Source organism: Miscanthus floridulus, chromosome 7 (assembly GCF_019320115.1).
Source record: "Miscanthus floridulus cultivar M001 chromosome 7, ASM1932011v1, whole genome shotgun sequence".
Classification (NCBI taxonomy): Eukaryota; Viridiplantae; Streptophyta; class Magnoliopsida; order Poales; family Poaceae; genus Miscanthus; species Miscanthus floridulus.
In genome coordinates, this window is record NC_089586.1 from 114,631,459 (window position 1) to 114,656,146 (window position 24,688).

At 43.5% G+C, this 24,688-nt stretch overlaps 2 protein-coding genes and 1 long non-coding RNA gene across 10 annotated transcripts; 1 reads left to right on the plus strand and 2 right to left on the minus strand.

Annotated features, from left to right (window-relative positions):
- Nucleotides 1-2,969: 2,969 nt before the first annotated feature.
- On the minus strand, nt 2,970-7,476 carry LOC136467642 (ADP-ribosylation factor GTPase-activating protein AGD12-like). Of its 8 annotated transcripts, none has more exons than XM_066466408.1 (10): nt 7,209-7,475; nt 7,036-7,094; nt 6,008-6,110; nt 5,623-5,707; nt 5,243-5,318; nt 4,908-5,071; nt 4,695-4,824; nt 4,405-4,521; nt 4,217-4,312; nt 2,970-3,688 (listed from the first exon to the last, which is right to left on the minus strand). In XM_066466408.1, the coding sequence occupies exons 3-10, from the start codon at nt 6,057-6,059 to the stop codon at nt 3,413-3,415; spliced, it is 996 nt and encodes a 331-aa protein (XP_066322505.1). In that variant the 5' UTR covers nt 6,060-6,110; nt 7,036-7,094; nt 7,209-7,475; the 3' UTR covers nt 2,970-3,412. The 8 variants fall into 8 exon arrangements, with proteins under 8 accessions (XP_066322505.1, XP_066322503.1, XP_066322501.1 ...); XM_066466406.1 differs by having other exon boundaries at nt 7,202-7,475; XM_066466404.1 differs by lacking the exon at nt 7,036-7,094.
- Nucleotides 7,477-8,810: 1,334 nt separating this feature from the next.
- On the minus strand, nt 8,811-10,702 carry LOC136467648 (uncharacterized). Its single transcript, XR_010761606.1, has 3 exons — nt 10,419-10,702; nt 9,225-9,327; nt 8,811-8,924 (listed from the first exon to the last, which is right to left on the minus strand). It is a non-coding gene; the product is annotated as an uncharacterized lncRNA (long non-coding RNA).
- A 7,177-nt stretch (nt 10,703-17,879) lies between these two features.
- Nucleotides 17,880-24,180, plus strand: LOC136467646 (KH domain-containing protein At5g56140-like). The gene is made up of 7 exons (XM_066466413.1): nt 17,880-18,133; nt 18,627-18,712; nt 21,797-21,945; nt 22,632-22,736; nt 22,814-22,930; nt 23,367-23,510; nt 23,617-24,180. The coding sequence occupies exons 1-7, from the start codon at nt 18,024-18,026 to the stop codon at nt 23,764-23,766; spliced, it is 861 nt and encodes a 286-aa protein (XP_066322510.1). The 5' UTR covers nt 17,880-18,023; the 3' UTR covers nt 23,767-24,180.
- Nucleotides 24,181-24,688: the final 508 nt, after the last annotated feature.

Genomic DNA, 24,688 nt, shown 5'->3' on the forward strand with positions numbered 1-24,688 from the left:
TTTGATGAGTGGGCAGTACAACACAGCTAATTTATTTCAATGTCTATCGCTTTCATTAGTGTTGGGCACATGCTTCTGCCTATCAGCAGCTCCCAACATCACCGGTACCGGTAGGGTCCTCTGGCTAAAGTTGGCATCGCTCGGCGGGGCTCCGGTATATCATTTTCATTTCAACGAACAATTTTTTTCTTTTGAGAGAAAAAAATGTAAGGTAAAATAGGAGAAGAAAATAAGTCGCCTTTCCTTTGTGTGCTTCGGTCCGGCAACGGCGGGAGGAGTTGATACATTTATTGTACGGTGGAGTAAGCGTTTGCTTAAGAATAAATTAATAAATTCTCTCTTTCTTATAAGAAAAATCTTACACTCTTTTGCCTTCTAGTAGTGCACTCGTATAGAAAAATCTTACACTCCTTTGCTTAAAAAGCAAGAAAAAAAATAACTTCCCATCACTTCCTTGTCATTATGCGTTTACTTATTTCATTTTTAGCCAAAAATAGTTCCTGTATTTTAAATTGAAGCTTATAAAGGACTTCCCCATCTCCATTGGTTTTTAGCTAAAAATGGCTTCTTTTGCTAGAAATGATTCTGGTACTAATCAAGCACATCCATATTGTATAAACGGAAAGACAGACGCTGCCATACTAGACTTCCCTTACGCTACATGTGCATCTGGTGATGGCGAGAAGCACGGTCGCCCACTCGCTTCCTTCCCTCTTCTTTTGGCTCTAACCTCCACCGCTTGCACGTCCCTTCCTCCTCCCTATCTCTTCTTGGCTCTAGCCACCCTCCCTTCCTCCTCCCTATCTCGCGCAAGCCTCCTTGCCCACAACTTTGTAGAGAGCCCACAACCTTGTAGAGAGCAACCCCTCTAGTTTTTTCAAAAAAATAACAAACTTGTAGAGAGGTGGTGTATGCACCCGCTGAACAGCGGTCACCGGGAGCCATTAGGGGTGCGCTCCTCTATTTTGTATAGACCATGTTAACATTTGAGGTTGCCAATTCTAATTTTTAAATTTCAAAATATGAGAATTTAAAATAAATTTCTAGGACTATAAATAAATTCAAATAAAAAACTTATCAACTATAAAGTTGCATATATTATTGAGCTCTATAATCTTGATATAAAGCTCATCTTCATCTAACTTCATATGCAAAATTTATGTTTTTTTTAGACAACTATGCATAGAGGTGATCTTCTTAGGAGGCTCATATCTAAAAATCCATTTATAGAGACAGTTGATTTGGTAATATCTCCGTAAATAGATTGCCCGCCTCTAAATTTCACTAGGTATTTCCGAGACATATTTTTAACCATATATGTAAATAGAAGGAGTTGTCTGTTAAAATCGTTCTTATATTAGTGCACAGCATGGCTGGGATGACCCGACGAAAATGGAGTACTTTTTTTTTCCCCATGTGCCAACCGGCGGTCCGTGAGGAGAAAGGTCCGATTGCGATCTGCAGGCGTCACCTTCACCGCTGGACGGGGTGGATGGAAGGTGGACTATGCTAACGAGCAGGGCACACTACTGAAGATCAGGATGGACACAAACTAAAAAAAGGAAACGCGAGCGGTTTTTTTTGTGAGCGGACGACACACGTTCGCAGAAGACAGATGACTGAAATCCTGTTCTCCCAAGTCGCCAAAAAAAAAAAAAACTGTTCTCCCAAAAGATGTAGATCGAAGGTACTTACCGCAAAAGACATACGACGAACAAATGAATATTCTCTGTTTTTTTTATCTGCTCGCTTTGCTTATTCTACGTGTACCATTCAAACATTATTACCGCAGTGTAGTTTGTTGATTGTGTTCGGTGGTATTCTTGACTACAAAGGGATTGCTGAAAAATTGCACCTGAGGCACGCGCCGCTGCTGGGCACGCGCCGCGTGGACGTGTTCAGGCTGTGCATCCGCACGGCGTACGTGGCGGCGACCACGGCGCTGGCCGTGTGGTTCCCCTACTTCAACCAGGTCATCGGGCTGCTCGGCGCCTTCACCTTCTGGCCGCTCGGCGTCTACTTCCCCGTGGAGATGTACCTCACGAGGAACAAGGTGGCGCCGTGGACCAACCAGTGGCTCGCCATCCATGCGTTCAGCCTCGTCTGCCTGCTCATCAGCGCCTTCGCCTCCGTCGGCTCTGCGGTGGGGGTTGTTCGGGTCGGAGACGAGCTGACGATTCAACTCTGCGAATGCAATTGTCGGTCGGGCATTTTTCGGATGGGAATCGGACTGCATCCAGCCACATGTTGTGTACATACAGTGCGCTTGTATAATTAGCGTTTAGCTACAATCGCGGGTAGACTTCAAATTCCATTCTCCAGACTGCGTACGAAGATCTTGGTGTATAATTATTTTTCTTTTTTTTGGGCGAATCATCTTGGTGTATAATAAGTTGAGTTGTAAGGCTTCTTAAAAGAGAGCAAGATTGGCAATTGTATGGTCTTATTACGTACTCATCCGTTATGCCCCCTTGGAACTCAGAAATTCCGTAGAAATTGTACAAGAATTTCACATGAATCCATTTATTTTCACAGGAAAAATATAGGAAACAGAAAAAATTTCCTCCATTCCAAAGGCCTAAAATATTAAATGTTTATATTTAAGTCAAATTCTGATAACTTGCGAGTTTATAGAATGTATCAGCATGCACAATATCAAATATATTCACTATCAAAGATAGTATTTTTCGGTGTATTTAATCAAAACGTGACAGTTTTGGATTTTGGTATATATTTTTGAGTTAAATACAACTTTTGCCCATGAACTTGTCACGGTGTGTCATCTAGGTCCATAAATTCTTAAAACATGTTTTGGATTGCAAGATCTTGCATCTCTTTTTTTCTTGATGAGACTGAAGCAATATGTTCCATACTGCATAATATTATTTTAAGGACCATAGAAGTATTATCGATGAAAGGTGAGAACAAAATCCATAATATTATTTTAGAGACCATAGAAGTATTATCGATGAATGGTAAGAACAAAGTGTCGCAAAATGTCACTTAGCCAGTGCAGCAGCATCTCCAACGACAAAACTGAATCGGTCAGACTCGGCTATGCAAAGCTCTAGGAAAACAAACCCAATAGCTAGTGCAGCGCCAACGTGGCATCAGCACAAAGAGTTCACTAGCTATAATTGTCATCTCTTATAAGACACATGTCCTTTCAATGGGACAATACAACAACAAACAAGAGACAACGAATACTTACAAGGCATGACAACCAGTTACCAAAGGGGGGGGGAAATGAAAGGCTGTGAGTATAACCGACAGTTACACAAGGATATTCTACAATGACATTTTTAACAGATTCAAGCCATCCCGCAAAAATATCCAAGACCATCAAGTGGACAGCTTGAAAACAACGATGTATCTTCAGGATAGATCTTTAGACAGGTCAGGGGAGTTATCGTTAGTCTAGAACCCATTCTAGCTCTAACTCCAACTCACCTGATTCTACGTTCTGCAGCTTTAAGTGCACCTCCTGTTTTACCTTGCCTGCCACAACATTCACTGTGCTATCTTTCATCAGGGCGTTGTCTTTGGTCATAATCCACCTCCCAATTTGCATGTCACCAAGACGTGAAGTATCTCCAAAGGCCATGGCAGCTGTGATCAATGGTTGGAGATCTATCTCTGCTTCACCCATGATATCATCGGCTGAGAACATATCATGGTCATACACTTCCTGGACATGGAGATTATGTGTATTACTTTCATGTCGCTAATGGCCAGCAGCTTTTGTCTTCGCTACTTTCTCAATGCTCTGCCCTTTTCTTGAAGCATTATGTGTAATTATTTTTAAGTGCTTTTTTCGAGTTATTCCATACTACATATTACTCCCTCCGTCCCAAAATAACTGCACACTTGTTCTTCGACAATTTTTTTTTAAGTTTGACTAAATCTATACAAAAATATATTAATATTTATGATTTATAATAAGTATGATTACATTAATTTCATAATAAACATATTAGGAGATACAGATGTTGATAATAGTTTCTATAAATTTAGTCAAACTTTAAAAAGTTTGACTTCCAGAAAAGTGAGATGTGTAGTTATTTTGGGACATAGGGACTAACATGTGACTGAATTCAAGGAAGCACCCTAAGAACTTTGCCATGATTCATGACACTTAGCATATTATACTCTTGCTTGAACTAGAGTCCTTTGAATATAAGGAAAATAATTTAAAGGTTCTAATGATAAAACTTACAAGTTTTAAAGGTCGGTAATTTCGAGGAACAGATATCTTAAGCACTTCATTCCATACCGGATTCAAATCACTTTTTTTAACCGTCGATTGAGCTTTCTGCAGTTAGGACCAATTGCTGATTTTTTTTTGGAGCAAAACTAGAATGATAAATAAAATGATTTATGTATATAAACATTATATAAATATACCTGCCCTCCGAGTGTTAAAATAACATATGGATCACTTGTTAGCATGTCTCTCACGGCCAAGTTAGTACCTTTCACCACTGTAATATTCAACTCTCCAACAAATTCTCTTGTATCATCCTGTGATAAATTTGTAAGGGTAAGGTAGATTGACTAGATCACTACAACCATACAAGTTTCAATGAACATGCTCCATCACAGACATGCAATTGCTATGCAGAAATCATGGAAGCCAGGAAATAGAAGAGTGAGTATTAAAAGAAATGTAAGATCTATTTCTCAGCACAACTTACAGAGACATCCTTCCTTGAAGTGCTAGAGAAATTGCTATCTACACTCTTCACAGAAGTGGTAGATTTAAAAGATGATCTCGATGAAATGCGCAAACTTGGCTTCAAAAAATCTTGTGTCTCATACTTAGCTCTGTATATAAAAAAGATAAAAGGATTATTATATAGGAAAACATTGGTGACATTACAGAGTACGGAATTGAACAGTTAGCAGACCTTATAAATTTTGTCCTATATTCCATCGTTGAATCTGGTTTGGGTTTTGGGTGATCTTTTGGAAGAAAAGCCTCATAAATTGAATTTGCATATGAGTTTCCACCAACCTCAAGCATGGAGTCAATATCACTATCAGACCAATCATCCAAAGTTACAGACAATACCTGATAGAGAACAGGTGGAAGCATGACATGAGTAAGGAGTCTAAGGATGAGCTATGGCAGACAACAGATCATATGAATACTGAAAAACTGATGAGTTTGAAGGTGCATTCACATATATGTACATTACACTGAAAAGAAATGTAAATAGAAGTTTGTCACGGTTCAAATAACCTTTGAAATGTCAGGTCCAAGTGCCCTATGAACATCTCCACATTTTAAGCAAAGAAACACTCCAATATTAGCAGATCTGAAATGCACAAAAAACAAATAGCTTTTACAACCTATGTATAATGAGATGAAAAAATCAAAATAAAGTACTAAGCATATTCAGCATTTGGTTTTTGTAATCAATAGCATGGGTATAGCAGCAAAGCTTTGTGTGTGCACGTGCGCGCTCCATTGCATTCTGTCTTCACATTAAAGAAACCAATGATCCAGTTTATCAACATAAAAAGGAAGAATCTTTCTGTCGAGAAGCCATGCAAGTAGCTATCTTCTGAAATGGTAAACATAATAATAAAAGTTTAATCAGAAACAATGACTTCACTTACGCCCATTTGGGATCAGGTGCACCACAATCAGCACATATCCTATTGTCACTTTTTATCATAAGATCCTTCAATTTTCTTGCTTTGCCTAAAAAAACATGCATGTGAGTATGTGACAGAAAATAAAAGGAACCAAAGAGTCACTTGCTACTATTTGTGGAGTTGAATAATGTAATATTGAAAAATCAAGCTATGGCACAAAACACACTCTTATATCATATTCAAGAATATAGTACGTTCATGCCAGAAGTTTATTTATTTATTGAATTATGACTATCATTGTATTGTCATGTACTCATGCCATCATTAGCATCAATGTATGCGCAGAACAAAAGCATGCCACATGGCAATAGCGTAGTACTGTGTTACCAAAGAATATCTTATATACCTACAATAGGCTTCGTTGACTTGATGTGTTGATAGCGATTAACAGTACTCATCTTCGCGGTGCAACTTTGGATAACTCACAAAACCACACAAACTACTTAGACCTGCAGACAACATATGGATTAGCCGGAGTTAAGATCATTTTCTTATCATGATGAAACGAACAGACATGCCAACTAAGAGAACAAAATCTGAAGCTTTTTATTTCATAAGAACATAGCTCCGTGATACACAGGAATCACTATACAGCTGCTGGTCCCTCACTACAAATGAGGTTTCACTAGCCCAGAGAATATCAGGCCAAATATAACTTAATAAAGTCTGGTTGTTGAAAAATGAAGCGTACAAAAGAATTAATGCTGGGGCTGGAACATATTTGTGAATCCTGGATATCAAGCTCACAGGGTTGGTCCGTGAAATTTCTGTTCATATCACCTAGACAAAACTGAATCGAAGTCAAAGAACCCATCATCCTAGTAATTATATGTGGTTGGCTCCTCTCACATTGATAAGCTCTGCAATCACAAGATGTACACGACTACAAGGGCAGAACAAGAACCAATAGCCCTCGCTTGCCTTTGCCACCGCAATACCCCAAAGACGGTGATCACCAACCCCAAAGGAATATGCAAATGCCATGTGCTCTGAAGCCTGGCAGAAAGAAATCGGCCTAGATCATGCAGGATTTACAAACTAAAATATATACCATGAACTGGAGGTGATTGGCGTGAAGGGGAGGTGGGATCGTGCCTATGAAAATCCATTGGTATCTGTTTATAGCTGACCAGTATCTCGATTTCATCCAAAGCATGAACCACCCTATATTCCATAGAATAAGAGCTGGGATGTTAATAGGTTATCCCAGCCTTCCGATACAGATCATCCTAGATTCCATTCCAACAGCGTGTACTGATGGTTGTGTTCCGACTCGAAATCGCATGAAATGCCTACATAATTCAAACTCTGCAGTAGGGACCAATCGAGGTGTCAAACAAACACCCGGGACCCAGCGAAATCAGACGCACTCACATAAATCGGATCTCATCCAGAGTTACAGACGACCGCGACGCAGCACATTCTCCTCCCCCCTAGCGGATCAAGGAGCTGACCGCGTCAGCGCTTGAAAGCGACCGAATCAGAGGATCCGCACGGTAGAAATGTCGGAAGAAAAAAAAGAACAAACAAACCAACGAACCTGAGGCCTGAGGCCTGAGGGTTCGACGAGGCGGGGTACCGCCGGCGGCTCCCAGGGGGTAAGGTCGCCGGCGGCGCTGGAGCGATCGCCCCCCGGCTTCGTCGCGCTGGGTGGGGTTGGGGGGCGGGCTGGTGGACGCGCAGAACGAGCACGGCGACGTGGGGAGGATTTCTTCTCCTATTTCTGTAGCCAACCTTGGTCACATGGTGGTGGTGGATTCGCTCGCGGTCATGGCGTCGGGTGGGTCGTGTGTGGGGCGGGGATCTCCTAATGCTCCTCCTATTTTAATAACGATTAGTCTCACTAGATAGTAATTAATTAGAGTGTCAAGTAGACAAAATGCTGATGTGCCATAAAAATAAATAGAAGAGAGAAAACAAAATAATTAGTATACACAACAAACTATCTCTACACATGAGTTAAGAGAGAAAAAGTTAGTAGGTTCATGATAGGAGATGGCAGAAGATTGGATACAAAGTTTAAGTTGAAGAACCTGGCTATATTGATTGGTATAAGTATGAAAACTATCTCATGGCTTTACAGGCTGAAACTGTCTCAAGACTAGTCTCAGTAAAAGTTTCATAGGAGCTTCATCTGCTTTTAATAGGTTACCACATAGATATTTTTAATGACATGACAATGTTTTTAGAACGAGAGAAGAAGTAACGAAACTCTATATGAATCATGAAATTAAATGTCTATGAAATAATACAACGAAACTATGCATTAAGGATGGATGTCTCAACCTTGTTTCATTCCATTTGACATGATGTTGTCAATCTTGGAAACAACGTCATGAAATTCTCCACCGAGAATGGCTAAACAGCTCATTCCTAACTAAACTTTTAAGAATTAATTTTTTGCTACTCTAGTAGACGTGGTGCAACTGATCACTGAGTCGTGTCACATGCAGTGATAGGACTTAGGGGTGCCACGGTAGCTCCCATGGATCAAACTAACCACATGGAGCTTGTGTGAAAGTCGAGTCATGCCAAAGTGCCTAGCGTGATCAAGTCGCATCAAATGTGATGGCGTGACTGACTCATCTCTATATAGTTGGGTTGCTCGATCCTTCTTCTTCTCCTTTAACCAGATGTTGGCATCGCCCTGACGACCCTTCCTCCATATCGAAGAAACAAGAAGAAATTCATAAAAGTGTTAGGATTTGGAGTAGTTAGGGTTATGTGGTGCGAAGTTCGGTATGTATGAGCTTCATTGGATCAGCATATATCAAAGTTAATATGTTAGATTTAAAGGTGCTTAGAGAAAATAAGATTCATCTAGTTGACATATATAGCACATGGAAGAAAAGGAGATGAAGCTGCCTCTCATAGGGGGGCACAAGCTAGCTGGGTGGAGAAACGCCTGTGGAGGATGTGGAGGAGCGACGACAGCGCGAACGCGGGAAGAGTGCGACGATAATGCGGCGGCAATCGAATAGCATGGGTATAGCAGCAAAGCTTTGTGTGTGCACGTGCGCGCTCCATTGCATTCTGTCTTCACATTAAAGAAACCAATGATCCAGTTTATCAACATAAAAAGGAAGAATCTTTCTGTCGAGAAGCCATGCAAGTAGCTATCTTCTGAAATGGTAAACATAATAATAAAAGTTTAATCAGAAACAATGACTTCACTTACGCCCATTTGGGATCAGGTGCACCACAATCAGCACATATCCTATTGTCACTTTTTATCATAAGATCCTTCAATTTTCTTGCTTTGCCTAAAAAAACATGCATGTGAGTATGTGACAGAAAATAAAAGGAACCAAAGAGTCACTTGCTACTATTTGTGGAGTTGAATAATGTAATATTGAAAAATCAAGCTATGGCACAAAACACACTCTTATATCATATTCAAGAATATAGTACGTTCATGCCAGAAGTTTATTTATTTATTGAATTATGACTATCATTGTATTGTCATGTACTCATGCCATCATTAGCATCAATGTATGCGCAGAACAAAAGCATGCCACATGGCAATAGCGTAGTACTGTGTTACCAAAGAATATCTTATATACCTACAATAGGCTTCGTTGACTTGATGTGTTGATAGCGATTAACAGTACTCATCTTCGCGGTGCAACTTTGGATAACTCACAAAACCACACAAACTACTTAGACCTGCAGACAACATATGGATTAGCCGGAGTTAAGATCATTTTCTTATCATGATGAAACGAACAGACATGCCAACTAAGAGAACAAAATCTGAAGCTTTTTATTTCATAAGAACATAGCTCCGTGATACACAGGAATCACTATACAGCTGCTGGTCCCTCACTACAAATGAGGTTTCACTAGCCCAGAGAATATCAGGCCAAATATAACTTAATAAAGTCTGGTTGTTGAAAAATGAAGCGTACAAAAGAATTAATGCTGGGGCTGGAACATATTTGTGAATCCTGGATATCAAGCTCACAGGGTTGGTCCGTGAAATTTCTGTTCATATCACCTAGACAAAACTGAATCGAAGTCAAAGAACCCATCATCCTAGTAATTATATGTGGTTGGCTCCTCTCACATTGATAAGCTCTGCAATCACAAGATGTACACGACTACAAGGGCAGAACAAGAACCAATAGCCCTCGCTTGCCTTTGCCACCGCAATACCCCAAAGACGGTGATCACCAACCCCAAAGGAATATGCAAATGCCATGTGCTCTGAAGCCTGGCAGAAAGAAATCGGCCTAGATCATGCAGGATTTACAAACTAAAATATATACCATGAACTGGAGGTGATTGGCGTGAAGGGGAGGTGGGATCGTGCCTATGAAAATCCATTGGTATCTGTTTATAGCTGACCAGTATCTCGATTTCATCCAAAGCATGAACCACCCTATATTCCATAGAATAAGAGCTGGGATGTTAATAGGTTATCCCAGCCTTCCGATACAGATCATCCTAGATTCCATTCCAACAGCGTGTACTGATGGTTGTGTTCCGACTCGAAATCGCATGAAATGCCTACATAATTCAAACTCTGCAGTAGGGACCAATCGAGGTGTCAAACAAACACCCGGGACCCAGCGAAATCAGACGCACTCACATAAATCGGATCTCATCCAGAGTTACAGACGACCGCGACGCAGCACATTCTCCTCCCCCCTAGCGGATCAAGGAGCTGACCGCGTCAGCGCTTGAAAGCGACCGAATCAGAGGATCCGCACGGTAGAAATGTCGGAAGAAAAAAAAGAACAAACAAACCAACGAACCTGAGGCCTGAGGCCTGAGGGTTCGACGAGGCGGGGTACCGCCGGCGGCTCCCAGGGGGTAAGGTCGCCGGCGGCGCTGGAGCGATCGCCCCCCGGCTTCGTCGCGCTGGGTGGGGTTGGGGGGCGGGCTGGTGGACGCGCAGAACGAGCACGGCGACGTGGGGAGGATTTCTTCTCCTATTTCTGTAGCCAACCTTGGTCACATGGTGGTGGTGGATTCGCTCGCGGTCATGGCGTCGGGTGGGTCGTGTGTGGGGCGGGGATCTCCTAATGCTCCTCCTATTTTAATAACGATTAGTCTCACTAGATAGTAATTAATTAGAGTGTCAAGTAGACAAAATGCTGATGTGCCATAAAAATAAATAGAAGAGAGAAAACAAAATAATTAGTATACACAACAAACTATCTCTACACATGAGTTAAGAGAGAAAAAGTTAGTAGGTTCATGATAGGAGATGGCAGAAGATTGGATACAAAGTTTAAGTTGAAGAACCTGGCTATATTGATTGGTATAAGTATGAAAACTATCTCATGGCTTTACAGCTGAAACTGTCTCAAGACTAGTCTCAGTAAAAGTTTCATAGGAGCTTCATCTGCTTTTAATAGGTTACCACATAGATATTTTTAATGACATGACAATGTTTTTTAGAACAGAGAAGAAGTAACGAAACTCTATATGAATCATGAAATTAAATGTCTATGAAATAATACAACGAAACTATGCATTAAGGATGGATGTCTCAACCTTGTTTCATTCCATTTGACATGATGTTGTCAATCTTGGAAACAACGTCATGAAATTCTCCACCGAGAATGGCTAAACAGCTCATTCCTAACTAAACTTTTAAGAATTAATTTTTTGCTACTCTAGTAGACGTGGTGCAACTGATCACTGAGTCGTGTCACATGCAGTGATAGGACTTAGGGGTGCCACGGTAGCTCCCATGGATCAAACCAACCACATGGAGCTTGTGTGAAAGTTGAGTCATGCCAAAGTGCCTAGCGTGATCAAGTCGCATCAAATGTGATGGCGTGACTGACTCATCTCTATATAGTTGGGTTGCTCGATCCTTCTTCTTCTCCTTTAACCAGATGTTGGCATCGCCCTGACGACCCTTCCTCCATATCGAAGAAACAAGAAGAAATTCATAAAAGTGTTAGGATTTGGAGTAGTTAGGGTTATGTGGTGCGAAGTTCGGTATGTATGAGCTTCATTGGATCACCATATATCAAAGTTAACATGTTAGATTTTAAAGGTGCTTAGAGAAAATAAGATTCATCTAGTTGACATATATAGCACATGGAAGAAAAGGAGATGAAGCTGCCTCTCATAGGGGGGCACAAGCTAGCTGGGTGGAGAAACGCCTGTGGAGGATGTGGAGGAGCGACGACAGCGAACCGGGAAGAGATGTGACGATATGCGAGCGGCATCGACGGTCGGGAGAAGAGAGAGAAAGGACTAGGGAGGAGGTTAGGGTTCAGGTTGGGTGGAGGCCTAGAGGGAGCTCTCCACAAAACTCTAGGGGGTTATGCAAAAAAAAAGGCAAGTCTCGAATTTCCTCTTCTTTGCATCAGAATAAATTTTACATTAGGGGTTCAAATGAAAATATCTAAACATGAACACTATTTAGGAATAACGAACTGGGTTGTGGGTTAGTTTCGAAACCCTTTTGTGCGAAATAGGCAGCGACGCGTATCGAAGTGCGGAGGAGCCACCAATGCTCTGATTTCTCATGTGGTAGTAGTTTCAAGTGGGGTTTAATAACCCTGCTTAAGGGTTTTTGCAAGAAAAATAGACAGTGACACGTACTCCTTCTGTCCAAAAAAGAACGCAACTATGAGATTCGTGCCGATCAAATTTGCTAAAGTTTAACTAAGTTTATAGTGATTAGTATTAACATTTATGTCTGAAACCAGATTTATTATGAAAATATATCCCATCATCAATCTATTGATACTTATTTTATATTATAAAAGTCGGTACCTTTTTATAAATTTTTGCTCAAAGTTAAAATTGATTGGCTTCTCGAGAAACGAGAATTATATATATATATATATTTTTTAGAACGGAGTGAGCATGAGCGTGCGGAGGAGGGCCCCCCGCTCTGATTTCTCTGTTACTAGTTGTCTGTTGCTAGTAGTTTCAAGTGGATTTTAATAACCCTGATCTTCTCGGATGGCTGACGATGGACACAAGATGGCGATGATTGAGGAGAAATTAACGAGAGTCTGTCTGGTGGTCAGGTCACAAATGTAACCAGAAGGGCAATGATTTGTGGTAAGTGGTAACTGTGATTAAGATTCACAGTAACTGGAAAAAGCCCAATTTAGTTCATCACCATCACAATTCGCAGAAACCTGCGAACGGAAAAGGTACCCTTACACAGACAGCACACACCCAACATTATTTGACCTTACTGTCTCTGCACAGTAATCTTCCCTTGGATCGCACTCTTACCGATATCAGATGCGGATATGCCCCAGCAGCATCTCCGCTGCATCAGCAATCTGCGCAGGCTTCTTGAAAAAAAAAACAATCCGACAGGCCCAGTAGGCCAGTACAGGTAGGCAAGTGACAGCTTACGTGGGGGTGGGGCCCCGATGTCTGAAACACATAATAATAGGAGTTAACTACCAGCCAGAATTTGGTAGCCATATTGGCATTGGATCCCTGCAGCCTGCCCTGCACTGCGCTGCGTTCCGGCGATGCGGCTTGCAACAGGCCAACAACTACAAATTGTTGGCGTTGGCGCCTTCCTGGACGCTTTGCACCAATGATTATGTCCGTTTCTTTAACCCGAGCGCGAGACGCCTGGCCTGCCCACTGCCCTGCCCTGCCTCTCGGTCTCCATCTCGCAGTCGCAGGGAACTCCCCACCCCAGGGATGCGTCGACCTCAAACACCGTGAAACTTGCGAAAAATGGCTTGCAGACTTGCAGTTTTGTCTGCACCATGACGCTGGACGGCTGGAGTGAGTCTGTAGGCTGCTGCAGCCTGACGGAATGTGAATGCCAAGATGGATTCAGCAGAAGGCCGGCTGGGGAGTGGGGAGGTGGACAAATCAGTGGCGTTGCCATCAGAAGAAGAAGATGTTGGCAGGTGGATCCTCCGCCCCGCTTTTCTCGCGGCGCAATCAACACCCTGCGCCTTTCGCTTTTGCCTCGGGGGCCTTTCCCTTTCGTTTCGCCGCGACAGGCTGGCTGATCGGGACGCGCCGCTGGGTCATCGCCATTCATGCACCCCGCCTGGCCCTGCCGTGCCCAGCGATCGATCGCCTCTGACTTGAACCAACCCGCCGGCCTGCGCGCGGCCAATGTAATGCCACTACAGTAATGGGCAGTGTCTATCTGCTCATCACCCCTCGCGCCGTTCACCGATGATTTTTCCTATTTCCTTGGCAAATGGCAGGCAGGCTCAGGTGGCATCTTGGTGTCTTGTATTTTTCACATATATCAGACTCAGATGATGGGATTGAGTGTGCTGTGCGCGCTTTGTACTTTTCAGCGCTGTTTTAATCATCATTATCTCGCAATTGCTTAACGTACTGGAAATCAGGAACGGTTCAGTTTAAATCATGGAAGTCGTCGCTCGTGTATTCTGCAAGACAAGTATTCCCCTAGTGTGTGGTAGCATTGACAGCCGTGATATAAAATACTTATACAAATGTCTATTTATGGTCTGTATTATCGTTCTTTAATAGGTTCTATATTATTATATGTGTATTCCATAAACAGGAGCATTACCTACTGCACAGACAACTGTCCTCTGCTAGTATCGCCTCAAGTAATGACAATTATCGCTCTAGTGTTTAATTATTTAGCGAGCTTGCTAATTTACCTAGAACCATCTGCGCAGAAATGTCCAGTAAAAAACAATAGATTGCTCCACATGCATGAGAGCTTAATTACCGCCTTCCTTTTTTGTGATACTTCTTGGCTTCTTGCCCTTGCATTTGTAAATACTAATTGTAACTTGAACACGCAAGCAACCAGGAGGGGGTAAACTTGGGCGTAGCTTGGTCGTCAGAAGTCATCATCGATGTACTGGCTTATCCTCCCCTAGCTACCACCACATCTTGTGTTCTACACGTTACATTTCGTTAGTTAGATATACAACACGTAAGGGACGATAGCAACTCGTCGTGGGAGCTACAACAATGGTGGTGATGTCAATCATTCCTGAATCAGCGATAGATATTTATTATGGGCGGAGAATACTTAGCTCTCGCTCGTAACCGATTAAGGTCTCATTTGTTAGAGCTCCCTGGCTGCGACTGGTTTCGACCTCGGTTCCTTCATGCACCACCTTAGAAATGAGTTTATTTTTTATCTCATGTTCCAAAATAAATTAGGAGTATGCTAAGTCACTCTATATTTTGTTTCATCGGATCCAACTCCTCCATGTACCATAACAAGGAGCTGGAGCCGTTTAGTCATACCAATGGGCAGGGGCGGATCCAAAGGGGGGGCTGGGGGGCTTGATTTCACCACTAATCACTGTAGCAAAAGCTTGATTTCACCATTAAATCTTCATGCAAATCAACATCTCCATTGTTTTAGCCCCCCCCCCCCCCCCCCCCCCTTATCCCGCATCGTGCATCCGCCACTGCCAACGGGGGCCTAAGCAGAGATAGATTGGATAGATACTGAGAGGATATCTCATATCTTTGATAGCATAGATTAAGAGAGTGAGAATATTTAGTGCTTACACGTAATATACGTATGGAAAACACTACAACCACGACGCCTGACTCAGTTACGAGAGGTGAATCAACAAGTGCTTTCATGGGACCATGCTCGAGCACTCGGACCAGAGGCGGGCTTAGAATTCAAAGAATGCATATTCAAAAATTCAAAAGATAAAAAGTAACTTTTTAAAACTTTTTTACATGTATAATTGACTATACCTTTAAATACCATTGATTAACAAATGACTCTATCACATGCATTACTTTATTTGATGTATATATCCTACATTATCATTAGGTCGACTTAAAATTATAGTTTAAGCTTACACCATGGGCTATAGGCAGAGGTGGATCCAACGCTAGTCTTGAGGGTTCCGCTACCAATTCGTAGGCAATGAAATCTCTTTTCATTTTTGATGAAAAAGAAATGAGCATAGGAAGGAAGAGAGAGAGAGAGAGAGAGAGAGAGAGAGAGAGAGAGAGAGAGAGAGAGAGCAGGATAATTATTTCTCTCTCAAACTTCCCTTAACTAGTATAATGTCCGTGCTAATGTCACGGTTTTATCTTGGGGATGCACATGAAAACAATCAATGCTTTTTTTTTCTATAGTTTAGCTTTTACACAATTGTATTTGATCATGTATACAATCGGGGAAACATTTTTTGCATAAGAAGGCATAGTAAAGTTAGTACGTGTTTTTTCCTTCAAAATTTTGTGTTTTTTAGGTGATACACAAGAAGACAAACAATTTCATTGAGCGACTTTTTCATTATTGTGTAAACCGATACACAAGAAGACAAACAATGAGAGGGACAAAACTAAAGATCGATTCATGTTTTAGCATGGTGGTCCATATACACAATTTCACTACCAATCTATTAGCTGGAGCTAGAAGCCTGGAAAGAAAAAACAACACGATAGCTGAAAGAGCAAAGAAGAAATCAGGAGCCAAAACTGTTCTTCGCCAGTCATGCCACCGGATCAGCATAAGAATGAATCTCGAGGTAATATAAAGCCTTGATCTCTGCTCCCCGAGGGTTTTGCCGAAGCCTTCTCTCCGTCTTAGTATTTCGGTTTTTGCTGATGGATGCAAATCAATGGCAATAATTTTTTTTGATCAACTAATTAAATTGACAAGGATTATAGAGATTAAAAAATAGTCATTTAGGACATTACTTACCACCTTGACACCATTCCAGGACATCTTTATACACTATATTCTCGGTGCACTTCCCTGTTGGATCTAATTCCTTGTTTGGTTTAGCCAAAATTCTTGTTGTTTGCCAGGATATGGACAAGTTTCATGAACCCCAAATGGTACAAGATATTCCAAGGACAAGCTTCTTCACACCTCCAAATAAGGGTTATCTTTTTCTGGTGCGCACGTTTTTAATGTCGGCTTTTTCTGTGTACGTTTTGTGGGGTGGACGTAATTTAGGTTGTGACTGTAGAGGTGTGATTTGTTTGGTGGCTGTAGGATAATTTGAAGTGGTGTATTATATGGGTAGATAGAGATAGAGATAGAGAAGAGATAGATACAGAGATACTCAATTTCATTCCTCAATCATGAAAATGACTGTTTTTGTTCTTAAACTTTTATTATGACCTCAATTTTATCTTTCAACTTTGGAAAAGATCATTTTGATCCTCAAACTTTTATTTGTAGGCAGTATATTTGTCCGTTGTTCCACATGGCATGCTAAATTCTCGTGATGTGTGCCATGTAGAACGAGGGATAGATTGATCCTAAAAATAAAAGTTTGAGATCTAGAATGGCTATTTTGATGGTTGAAGAATAAAATTGAGTCCAAAAAATTGAATGTTTGAGTAGTGAAATGATGATTTTCATAGTTGAGTGACGGAAAAAAAAACCTTAGATGAAACTTGGGGCTATGGATAAGTCCTTAACTTGACGCGGATGTTTTAAGAGTTATTGGCTCAGCGAAAATACTAATAGGGATAAGAGGTGCGTGTAGCTATACGTATGGGTGTTTGTGTCTGTACTGTGATTTGAAAACATAGCTTTTACCAAAAATAGCGAAGTCTCTATTAAATCGCAAATGGTTTTTGACCGCCGCCATGGAGTGCTGTTCCATTCGGGATACTGAAATGTGACTCATGATGAGGTATATATGTAGGTGCACATAGAAGTATAAAATATGTCTATATATACTGGTAAAAAAAACAGGCTAGTTAGTACTCTCTTGGTCCAAAATTATATGTCATTCTATGAATCTTAGAGAATCAAAATATCTCAAGTTTGACCTAAGTTATATAATAATTAAGATACTATCATTTATGATATCAACTTAGTATCTTTACATTCTTCATTAATTATATTTTTTTACAGTATACCTATTTGATGTCCTAAATCTTTGTGTTTCTTTCTATAATTTTGATTAAATTTTTGGGATGATTTGACTCTCTGTTTGGAACTGAGGGAGTATGCTCCAGCGTATACTTCTTTATGTACCGTACGTTGCTAATCGGACGGCACGCAGGCCGCGCCCCTCGTCTGAATCTGATGATGATCTGTCAGATTTCCCACCCTCCTTGGCTCCTCGCGAGTCTCCCGGCAAATTTACCAACCACCACCGGGAGAGCGGGCGCCGCCCGCAACCTCCCTCGTCCACGCTCGCCTCCACGCCCCGGCCACTATTCACTTCACCTGTTACCGCGCGCGGGGCGCCTACCACTACTCCCTAGTCTCTACTCACTCCCCCGCGGGCGGCCACGCGCACCGATATAAGACCTCGCTCCACCCCCTCCAACTCCCCTCTCCTCTCCCTCCCTCCCTCCCTCCTTCCCCGCCGCCGCCATCTACCAGGCCAGCTCCAGCCGACGACGTCTCGACAGTCCCGGGCCGCTGAGATCTCGCCGAGGGAGGGAGAGCGGCAGCGGCAGCAGCAGCAGCAGACATGTCGTCGGGGCGGTACATGGCCTACTCGCCCTCGCCGTCGACCACCCCGCACTCCCCCCGCATCGCCGGCCTCCGCACCCCCTCTGCTGCCGTCGCCGAACACGAGAAGTAAGCCATCGCACTTCGCCTCGCCCGCGTCTCCTGCTCCCCCCCTGCTTCGTGTCGGCTCCGATCGCGCCCTGGAGGAGCGGATTGGGGCCTGGGTCGTCCGTTCTGGGGAGCATCGAAGTTTTCACGGTTTGAATCTAGTGTAACGCGCCGAGGTTTAGGCCCTTTTAGCATCGGATCTGATTCGCCTCTGCAAGATCTTCGTTTTTTTGGTCAAAGTTGCTTCTCGTCGAACTTTCGCTCGATTTCTGCTGGATTCAACAAGCGAGTCGCTTAGCTCAGTATTTACTTGGTTCAGTTCGTGATCACTTTATGGTCCTTTCATGTGTATGCCGTGGGATTTTGGGGATTTTTCAGCCTTTTTTTCGATCAATTCGGGGGGCGAAGCCCACCTAGGGAATTTTCATGCTATACCCTGTTTTTACTAAAAAAATTATGTTTGCATGGCTGTTCACACGTGATGAATGATGACCATGTTCCGATGGTTTTGTAGGTACCTTGCCGAACTGCTCGCGGAGAGGCACAAGCTTGGCCCGTTCATCCCAGTGATCCCGCATAGTGTGCGGTTGCTGAATCAAGGTTAGATCTCGTGCCGTCATGCCATTTAAACGTGATGCATTTGAGCAGATGAATGACCCATAGCTGGATGCACTGATACTGCTGCCACGCATTCAGAATATTCTGTTACGATGTAGGAATAGTTGACTATTGGTGTTCGTGTGCATTCTGCACCTCTTGTTCAGATTTGGATGTGCCAAACTTACAGCAAAATCAATTCTTGTTGCTCGCTGTTTCATTGTGGAAATACGAATCCAACTCAAACCGAGCGGGTCCCTTTTCCCTTTCTTTTCTTTTGAATTCGTTTTTCCTGATTGTATTTACTGGCCAATTCTCTTGCCGGCGTTTCAAAGAGAGAGAGAGAGAAAACAACCTCCCCATCCCCCCCCCCCCCCCCCCCCCCCCCCACACACACACACACACACACAAAAAAAAAAAGGAAATACATAGAAATAGAAAACTCCTTTGGGTGTGTTGCACCATTGGTCTGAGTCTTGTAACAGACTGCCTTGTTGCTTGTAGGTGGGCCTATACTTGGCCACCGGGCCGGCCCGGCTCGGCACGGCCCGGAGGATGTCGGGCCGGCACGGCACGCGTGCCTCCCGTGCCGGGCCGAACCGGGCGCCGGGCCTGGCCAACGGCCCAGGCACGGCCTGTCGGGCCATTTTTCGGGCCGGGCCGGCCTGAAAAGCCCGAGCATCTTAGCAGGCCGTGCCGGCCCAGCAGCCCGACGAGAGGGGAACGGAGGCGTCGTCGTCGCCTCCAGGCCGGGCGCGGGTGGCGAAGGGGCGGCGCTGGCTAAGAGAGGTGGGAGGCGGTGGCGGCGCTCGACGCCGGATCCGACGAGAAGAGAAGGGTATGGAGAGGAAGTTCTGGTCGGAGTAGCGGACGAGGCAGGAGCCGTAGAAGACAGTGGGGAAGCAGGCCCTGCAGGAGGAGTCGGCGTCGCCGCGATAGAGCGTGAGCCCGTAGACGGTGTCGGGGACCTCGTCGATGGTGGCCGTTGCGAACGCGTCCTCGAACGAGCAGCCGGAGAGAGGGGGAAGGGGAGGAAGCGTGAGCGAGCAGCCGGAGATCGTGGCGTTGGGGCGGATCTCGTGGCCGGATCTGGCGTCGGGGCGGATCTCGTGGCCGGATCTGGCGTCGGGGCGGAGCTTGGGGCCAGCGCGCTCGTTCCCGCGGCAGCCGAGGCGGGACTGTGGGAGGCGATGGCGGCGCTCGACGTTGGATCCCACGAGAAGAGAAGGGGATGGAGGGGATTCGGCGAGCCGCGGGGAAGCAGGAGCTCGAGGCGTCGGCGACGACGCGCGAACACGAGGTTGCGCGATTACTGTGGCGCGAGCAGCCAGAGAGAGGGGGAAGGGGAGGAAGCGCGAGCAGCTGGGCCACGGACGGCGCAGTAGAGTCACCGGATTAGCCCGCGTGGCTCCCGCGCCGCCGCCGCTGGATGAGAGCGCTGGCAGGCTCGGAGGCTGGGGGAAGAGTGGAGGGAGTTAGGGTTCGGGGGTGGGATGGGGCTGCAGCGCTGCGCGGGGGAGAGCGGCCGCGGCGTGCGGGTGCGGCTCCGCTTATATATGAGGAGGGGGGAGGCCAATTGGGCCGCGGGGATGGTGGGCCGGCCAGCTGGGCCGCGGGGAGTCAGTGGAGGAGTGAGGAGGGGGAGGGGGTGGCCGGGCCGCTGCCGGGCCGGCTGACTCAGGCCGGGCCGTGCCGTGCCAGCCCACGGGCCTGAGCAGCGGCCCAGGCACGGCCTGCTGCCTCGGGCCGGGCCAGCCCAGGCCCGCATGTCACCGGGCCGTGCCGTGCTCGTGTCGGGCTAAAAAAGCGGGCTTCGTGCCGTGCCGTCGTGCCTCGGGCTGCATGGCCAAGTATAGGTGGGCCAAAGGCAAATGTCTTAAGTAGCACTAACCCTGCCATTTCGCTGTTGTTTCAATGTATTGGTTTCATAAGACTTACTCCTTGATTTCTGTCTAGTCCTCTGATATTTAGCGGTAATTTAGAGAATTGCATTTCTCTGTCGTTGCCATAAATTCCTCAAGAGGGTTCTGGCAAGTGTACCCAGCAGTTATTGGATGAGTATCAGCTCTCTCTCTCTCAGGCTTGTGTCCATCTGATCACTCTAGCTATAACAATGAACTCTCTCCCTCGTCCATCTGATCACTCTAGCTATAACAATGAAGTCTCTCTCTCTCTCTCTCTCTCTCTCTCTCTCTCTCTCTGGCTTGTGTCCATCTGATCACTCTAGCTATAACAATGAAGTCATACCATAGTGTCATCGAATTCCCTTCCTAGAACGGCACAGCAGTGAACACTTGATTGCTGGAAAATGATCGGTTGGAGGTAACAACAATTCGTAGAATTGTGGTTTCCTTTGAGACACAAGTGTGCATGACTCACAGTTCGGGGTGGCTGGGTGAACTTAAAGATCCAGATGGTTAAATTTTGAGTGATCATTGTTGTGCTTACAGTGACAAACAACGTGCACGCTTCTGATTATTTAAAATCCACATAAAATTAGATCTTGGTGAGAGATATAAGATGGTTCATGTGTTTTGGATTAATAGATAGAAGCACACCTTTTTATTTCTGTTCACTTGGATATAATAAATGGCCAGGACGATCTGCAGAGAATGAGCCAGAGAAATTTATTCTCCTCTCTTGGGGTACATGTATGGGACAAACTGTTATAATCCTATAAAGAACACTTATTTTTGCATTGTTTCATTTAGGTGTTATATTGCATATCTGCTTGTTTTGTTTTCGATGTTTTTTTTATCATACTATAAGTTTTTCTTTTGCAGCTTCTTTTGGTGTTCCAAGATTGCCATAGTAGTTACATGCTATATTTGCATATATTCTCAACATAAATATTTTAGATAAGAGAACTTGACTCTGTTCTGACTCTGCAAGCTGTCTACTTCTAAGATGGAAAATTTCTTCCAAATCAATGTCTTGACACTAACAACGTGAGGTTATCTATGCATTTACTACTCACTAATTCTGACTGCCTTTACTAATTACTAATGCTAACTGCATTTACTAATCACTAATTCTAACTGCTAACTTTTTCTACATCTTGTGCTTGTAATTGCAATGTTGGAGCAGAAATTTTACGTGTTTCCACACTATTGGAGAACGCGTCCCTTTTAAATCAAAGTGGCCTTGAACATGGTAGTCCACTAACAACGGGAGGATTGTATTCAAATGGAGCAGCTACTGACATGAATGGGTGGACATCAGCGTTTCAATCAGAAGTATGGATACTGACTATTTAACATGACTTACTTACTCTTCATGCCTAATTTACCATCTTGAAAGCTTAGATCAGGTTTTCTCTAACTGATTTTTACTCAAATGTAGATGCTTACATTCCTCGTACTACTTGTCCCCTATGCTAACTTGCTAACTATAATATAATCCCTTTCAGGCAGTGGGTTCCAAGATGCCATTAAATTCTTTTCTGTGTTCCATGTGTCGAAGTTTGGATAACATGCTAACGCTAATTGTCACTAATTTGGCTCCATATGTTGAAAGTCTGACAATTCTAATCAGTTGCCATCCTAAATCAGAATCTGGCAATCTGCTGACTGGTCTAACCAGATTGCTACCTATTTTATGTTTCAGCAACAGTAGCTCTTATTGAAATCATATTCGATGTAGAATGACTTGTGACAAAGCTATGCCTGATCATAAACATATTGTTCTAAAAAATAGAACCCATGTGCACAGGAATAGCTGGATGTGTCATCGTCACTCTTTTCAGCATAATCCTATACTTATTCAGATCCATCAAAATGTACGCATTGCACAATGGCTTTTCCTTTGGCTTGAATTCTGTTGATTTTCATTTGCTATCTTAGCTCACTTTGCTTCATTTCCAACACTAATAGTGAGAAAAGGGGTTCTAAACTTATAATATGATCAACTTCTGATCATGCAGAGTTCACCAGCTTATAGCTGGCTTGGAGGATCACAAGGCAGCTCCTCTGGACTTATTGTCAAGAAAACAATGAAGGTCGATATCCCAGTAGATAAATATCCAACAGTAAGTGTGCTATTTCACAAATTGTTATACTCTTGAATTGCTACATCCTCATCTTGTTTTTATGTCTATTCTCCTAGTACAATTTCGTTGGCCGCATCCTTGGTCCAAGAGGAAATTCCTTGAAGCGGGTGGAGGCAAATACAGACTGCCGCGTGCTGATAAGAGGTCGCGGCAGCATCAAAGATCCAGCACGGGTAAACATTCAGATTAGTGCCTCTTAATTTTATGGACTTGGTTGTTAGATGTACTCAGAAATTTGGAGTTTATGTATGAAATATGAACTATGAACTTATGGACTTGATTCGTCATGTATGACTTGAGTCATTCAAAGCCAAATCAACCCTGAATCCCTGATTAACCTCTGGCTTGGAAAATATGGCTATTTTATAGTTTGTTACTGCTTGGTTTTTCAAATTGTTTTCTTGTATGTACCTTCCAGTTTGTGTCTTGGTATGAAAGCCCACACTGGCTACCTGGTGATTCTCTAAAAAAACACTTTCTTTCTGGAACTTCCCAGAATGGGGCCATCCATCCTTAGATGGCCTAGCTACCTTTATGCATGTGTACATCTAGTGGATTCTGTTTACTTTATGCTATGGGATTGGGGTCACTTGTGCCATTATTTTTCAGGAGGAAATGATGCGAGGGAAGCCAGGATATGAACACCTGAATGAACCCCTTCATATATTGGTTGAGGCAGAGCTACCTGTTGAAATCATTGATGCTCGCCTGATGCAAGCCCGCGAGATCCTTGAAGATCTGCTAAAGCCTGTGGTATGCCATCAACACCTTTATCCTTTTAAAACTCTTATTAGCTTGTTTGCTTTTACTCCATCTTGAAGAATGGATAGCTGAATAGTTCTTGTTTTCTTCTTTGCAGGATGAATCCCAGGACTTCTTCAAGAAGCAGCAGCTACGAGAGCTTGCAATGCTTAATGGCACCCTTCGTGAGGAAGGGATGCAGAGATCCGGTTCAGCGTCCCCTTTCCACAACAGCCTTGGAATGAAGAGAGCTAAGACAAGGGGGTAATGAACAAAGTTGCGAGCATCATGAAGGGAGAACCAAATCACCTATTCTGAGACCGATCCTGTGTACACATGGGGTTGCCTTGCTGGCTACTGGCCCAATACGGTGTCGCACCACCAGCATCGGGGCGGCCGTACCTGATAAAACATATATCTGGAGTTGTGTTTCCTGCTACTGGGGAGTTTGGTTATGCGCTGTAGGTTGTTGCGCTATATATTGGGTTGTGCAGGGTTTTGTAGCAACGTGGTTTGTGTAATGCTCATTTGGAGCGTTTGAAAGCTCTCGGCTTGTAATTCTTATCAAGACAAGATAGTATTTAAGGACGCTGTTTGGGATTGAAGCAATGCTAACTGTTTATCTGTGTACACAGCAAACATGGAGGCTTGCTATATTTCATTGGAACCTCTCGTTTGCTTACTACTAGTAAACTGAGCATCTTAAGTTGCATTTTCAATTTGGGTTCTACTTTGCTGATGCAGAATAATTTAAGTTAATATGTCGAATGTTGTGAAGTTGTGCTGATATCGGAATCACTGCTAGCTATTAACGGCTAATTCAACTACCAACCAGCTGCTCTAGTTTTCACGTCCCATCTCAAAATAAAAAAGTTCTAGCGTTCAGCTACCGCACTTGAGATATCCGTCCAATCCCCAGACTATGAGTCGCTTTGATTTTTTTGGTTTATCTACTTTATTATGTATCTAGATATATTATTATGTCTATATACATAATAAAAATAGTTATATAAAAAAGCCAAAACAACTCATAATTTAGAACGGAGTGAGTGTTCTAGTAGCTTTACTTTATGGCACTAAGCGGTAGCGAATGCCGAGTTGTTGCCTCAAAGGCCTCAAGCACGCTTTAGGCAGTCTCGTGGTCCTGGCCCATTGGGTCACATAACTAAGAACATAGGACTTGTTCAGCC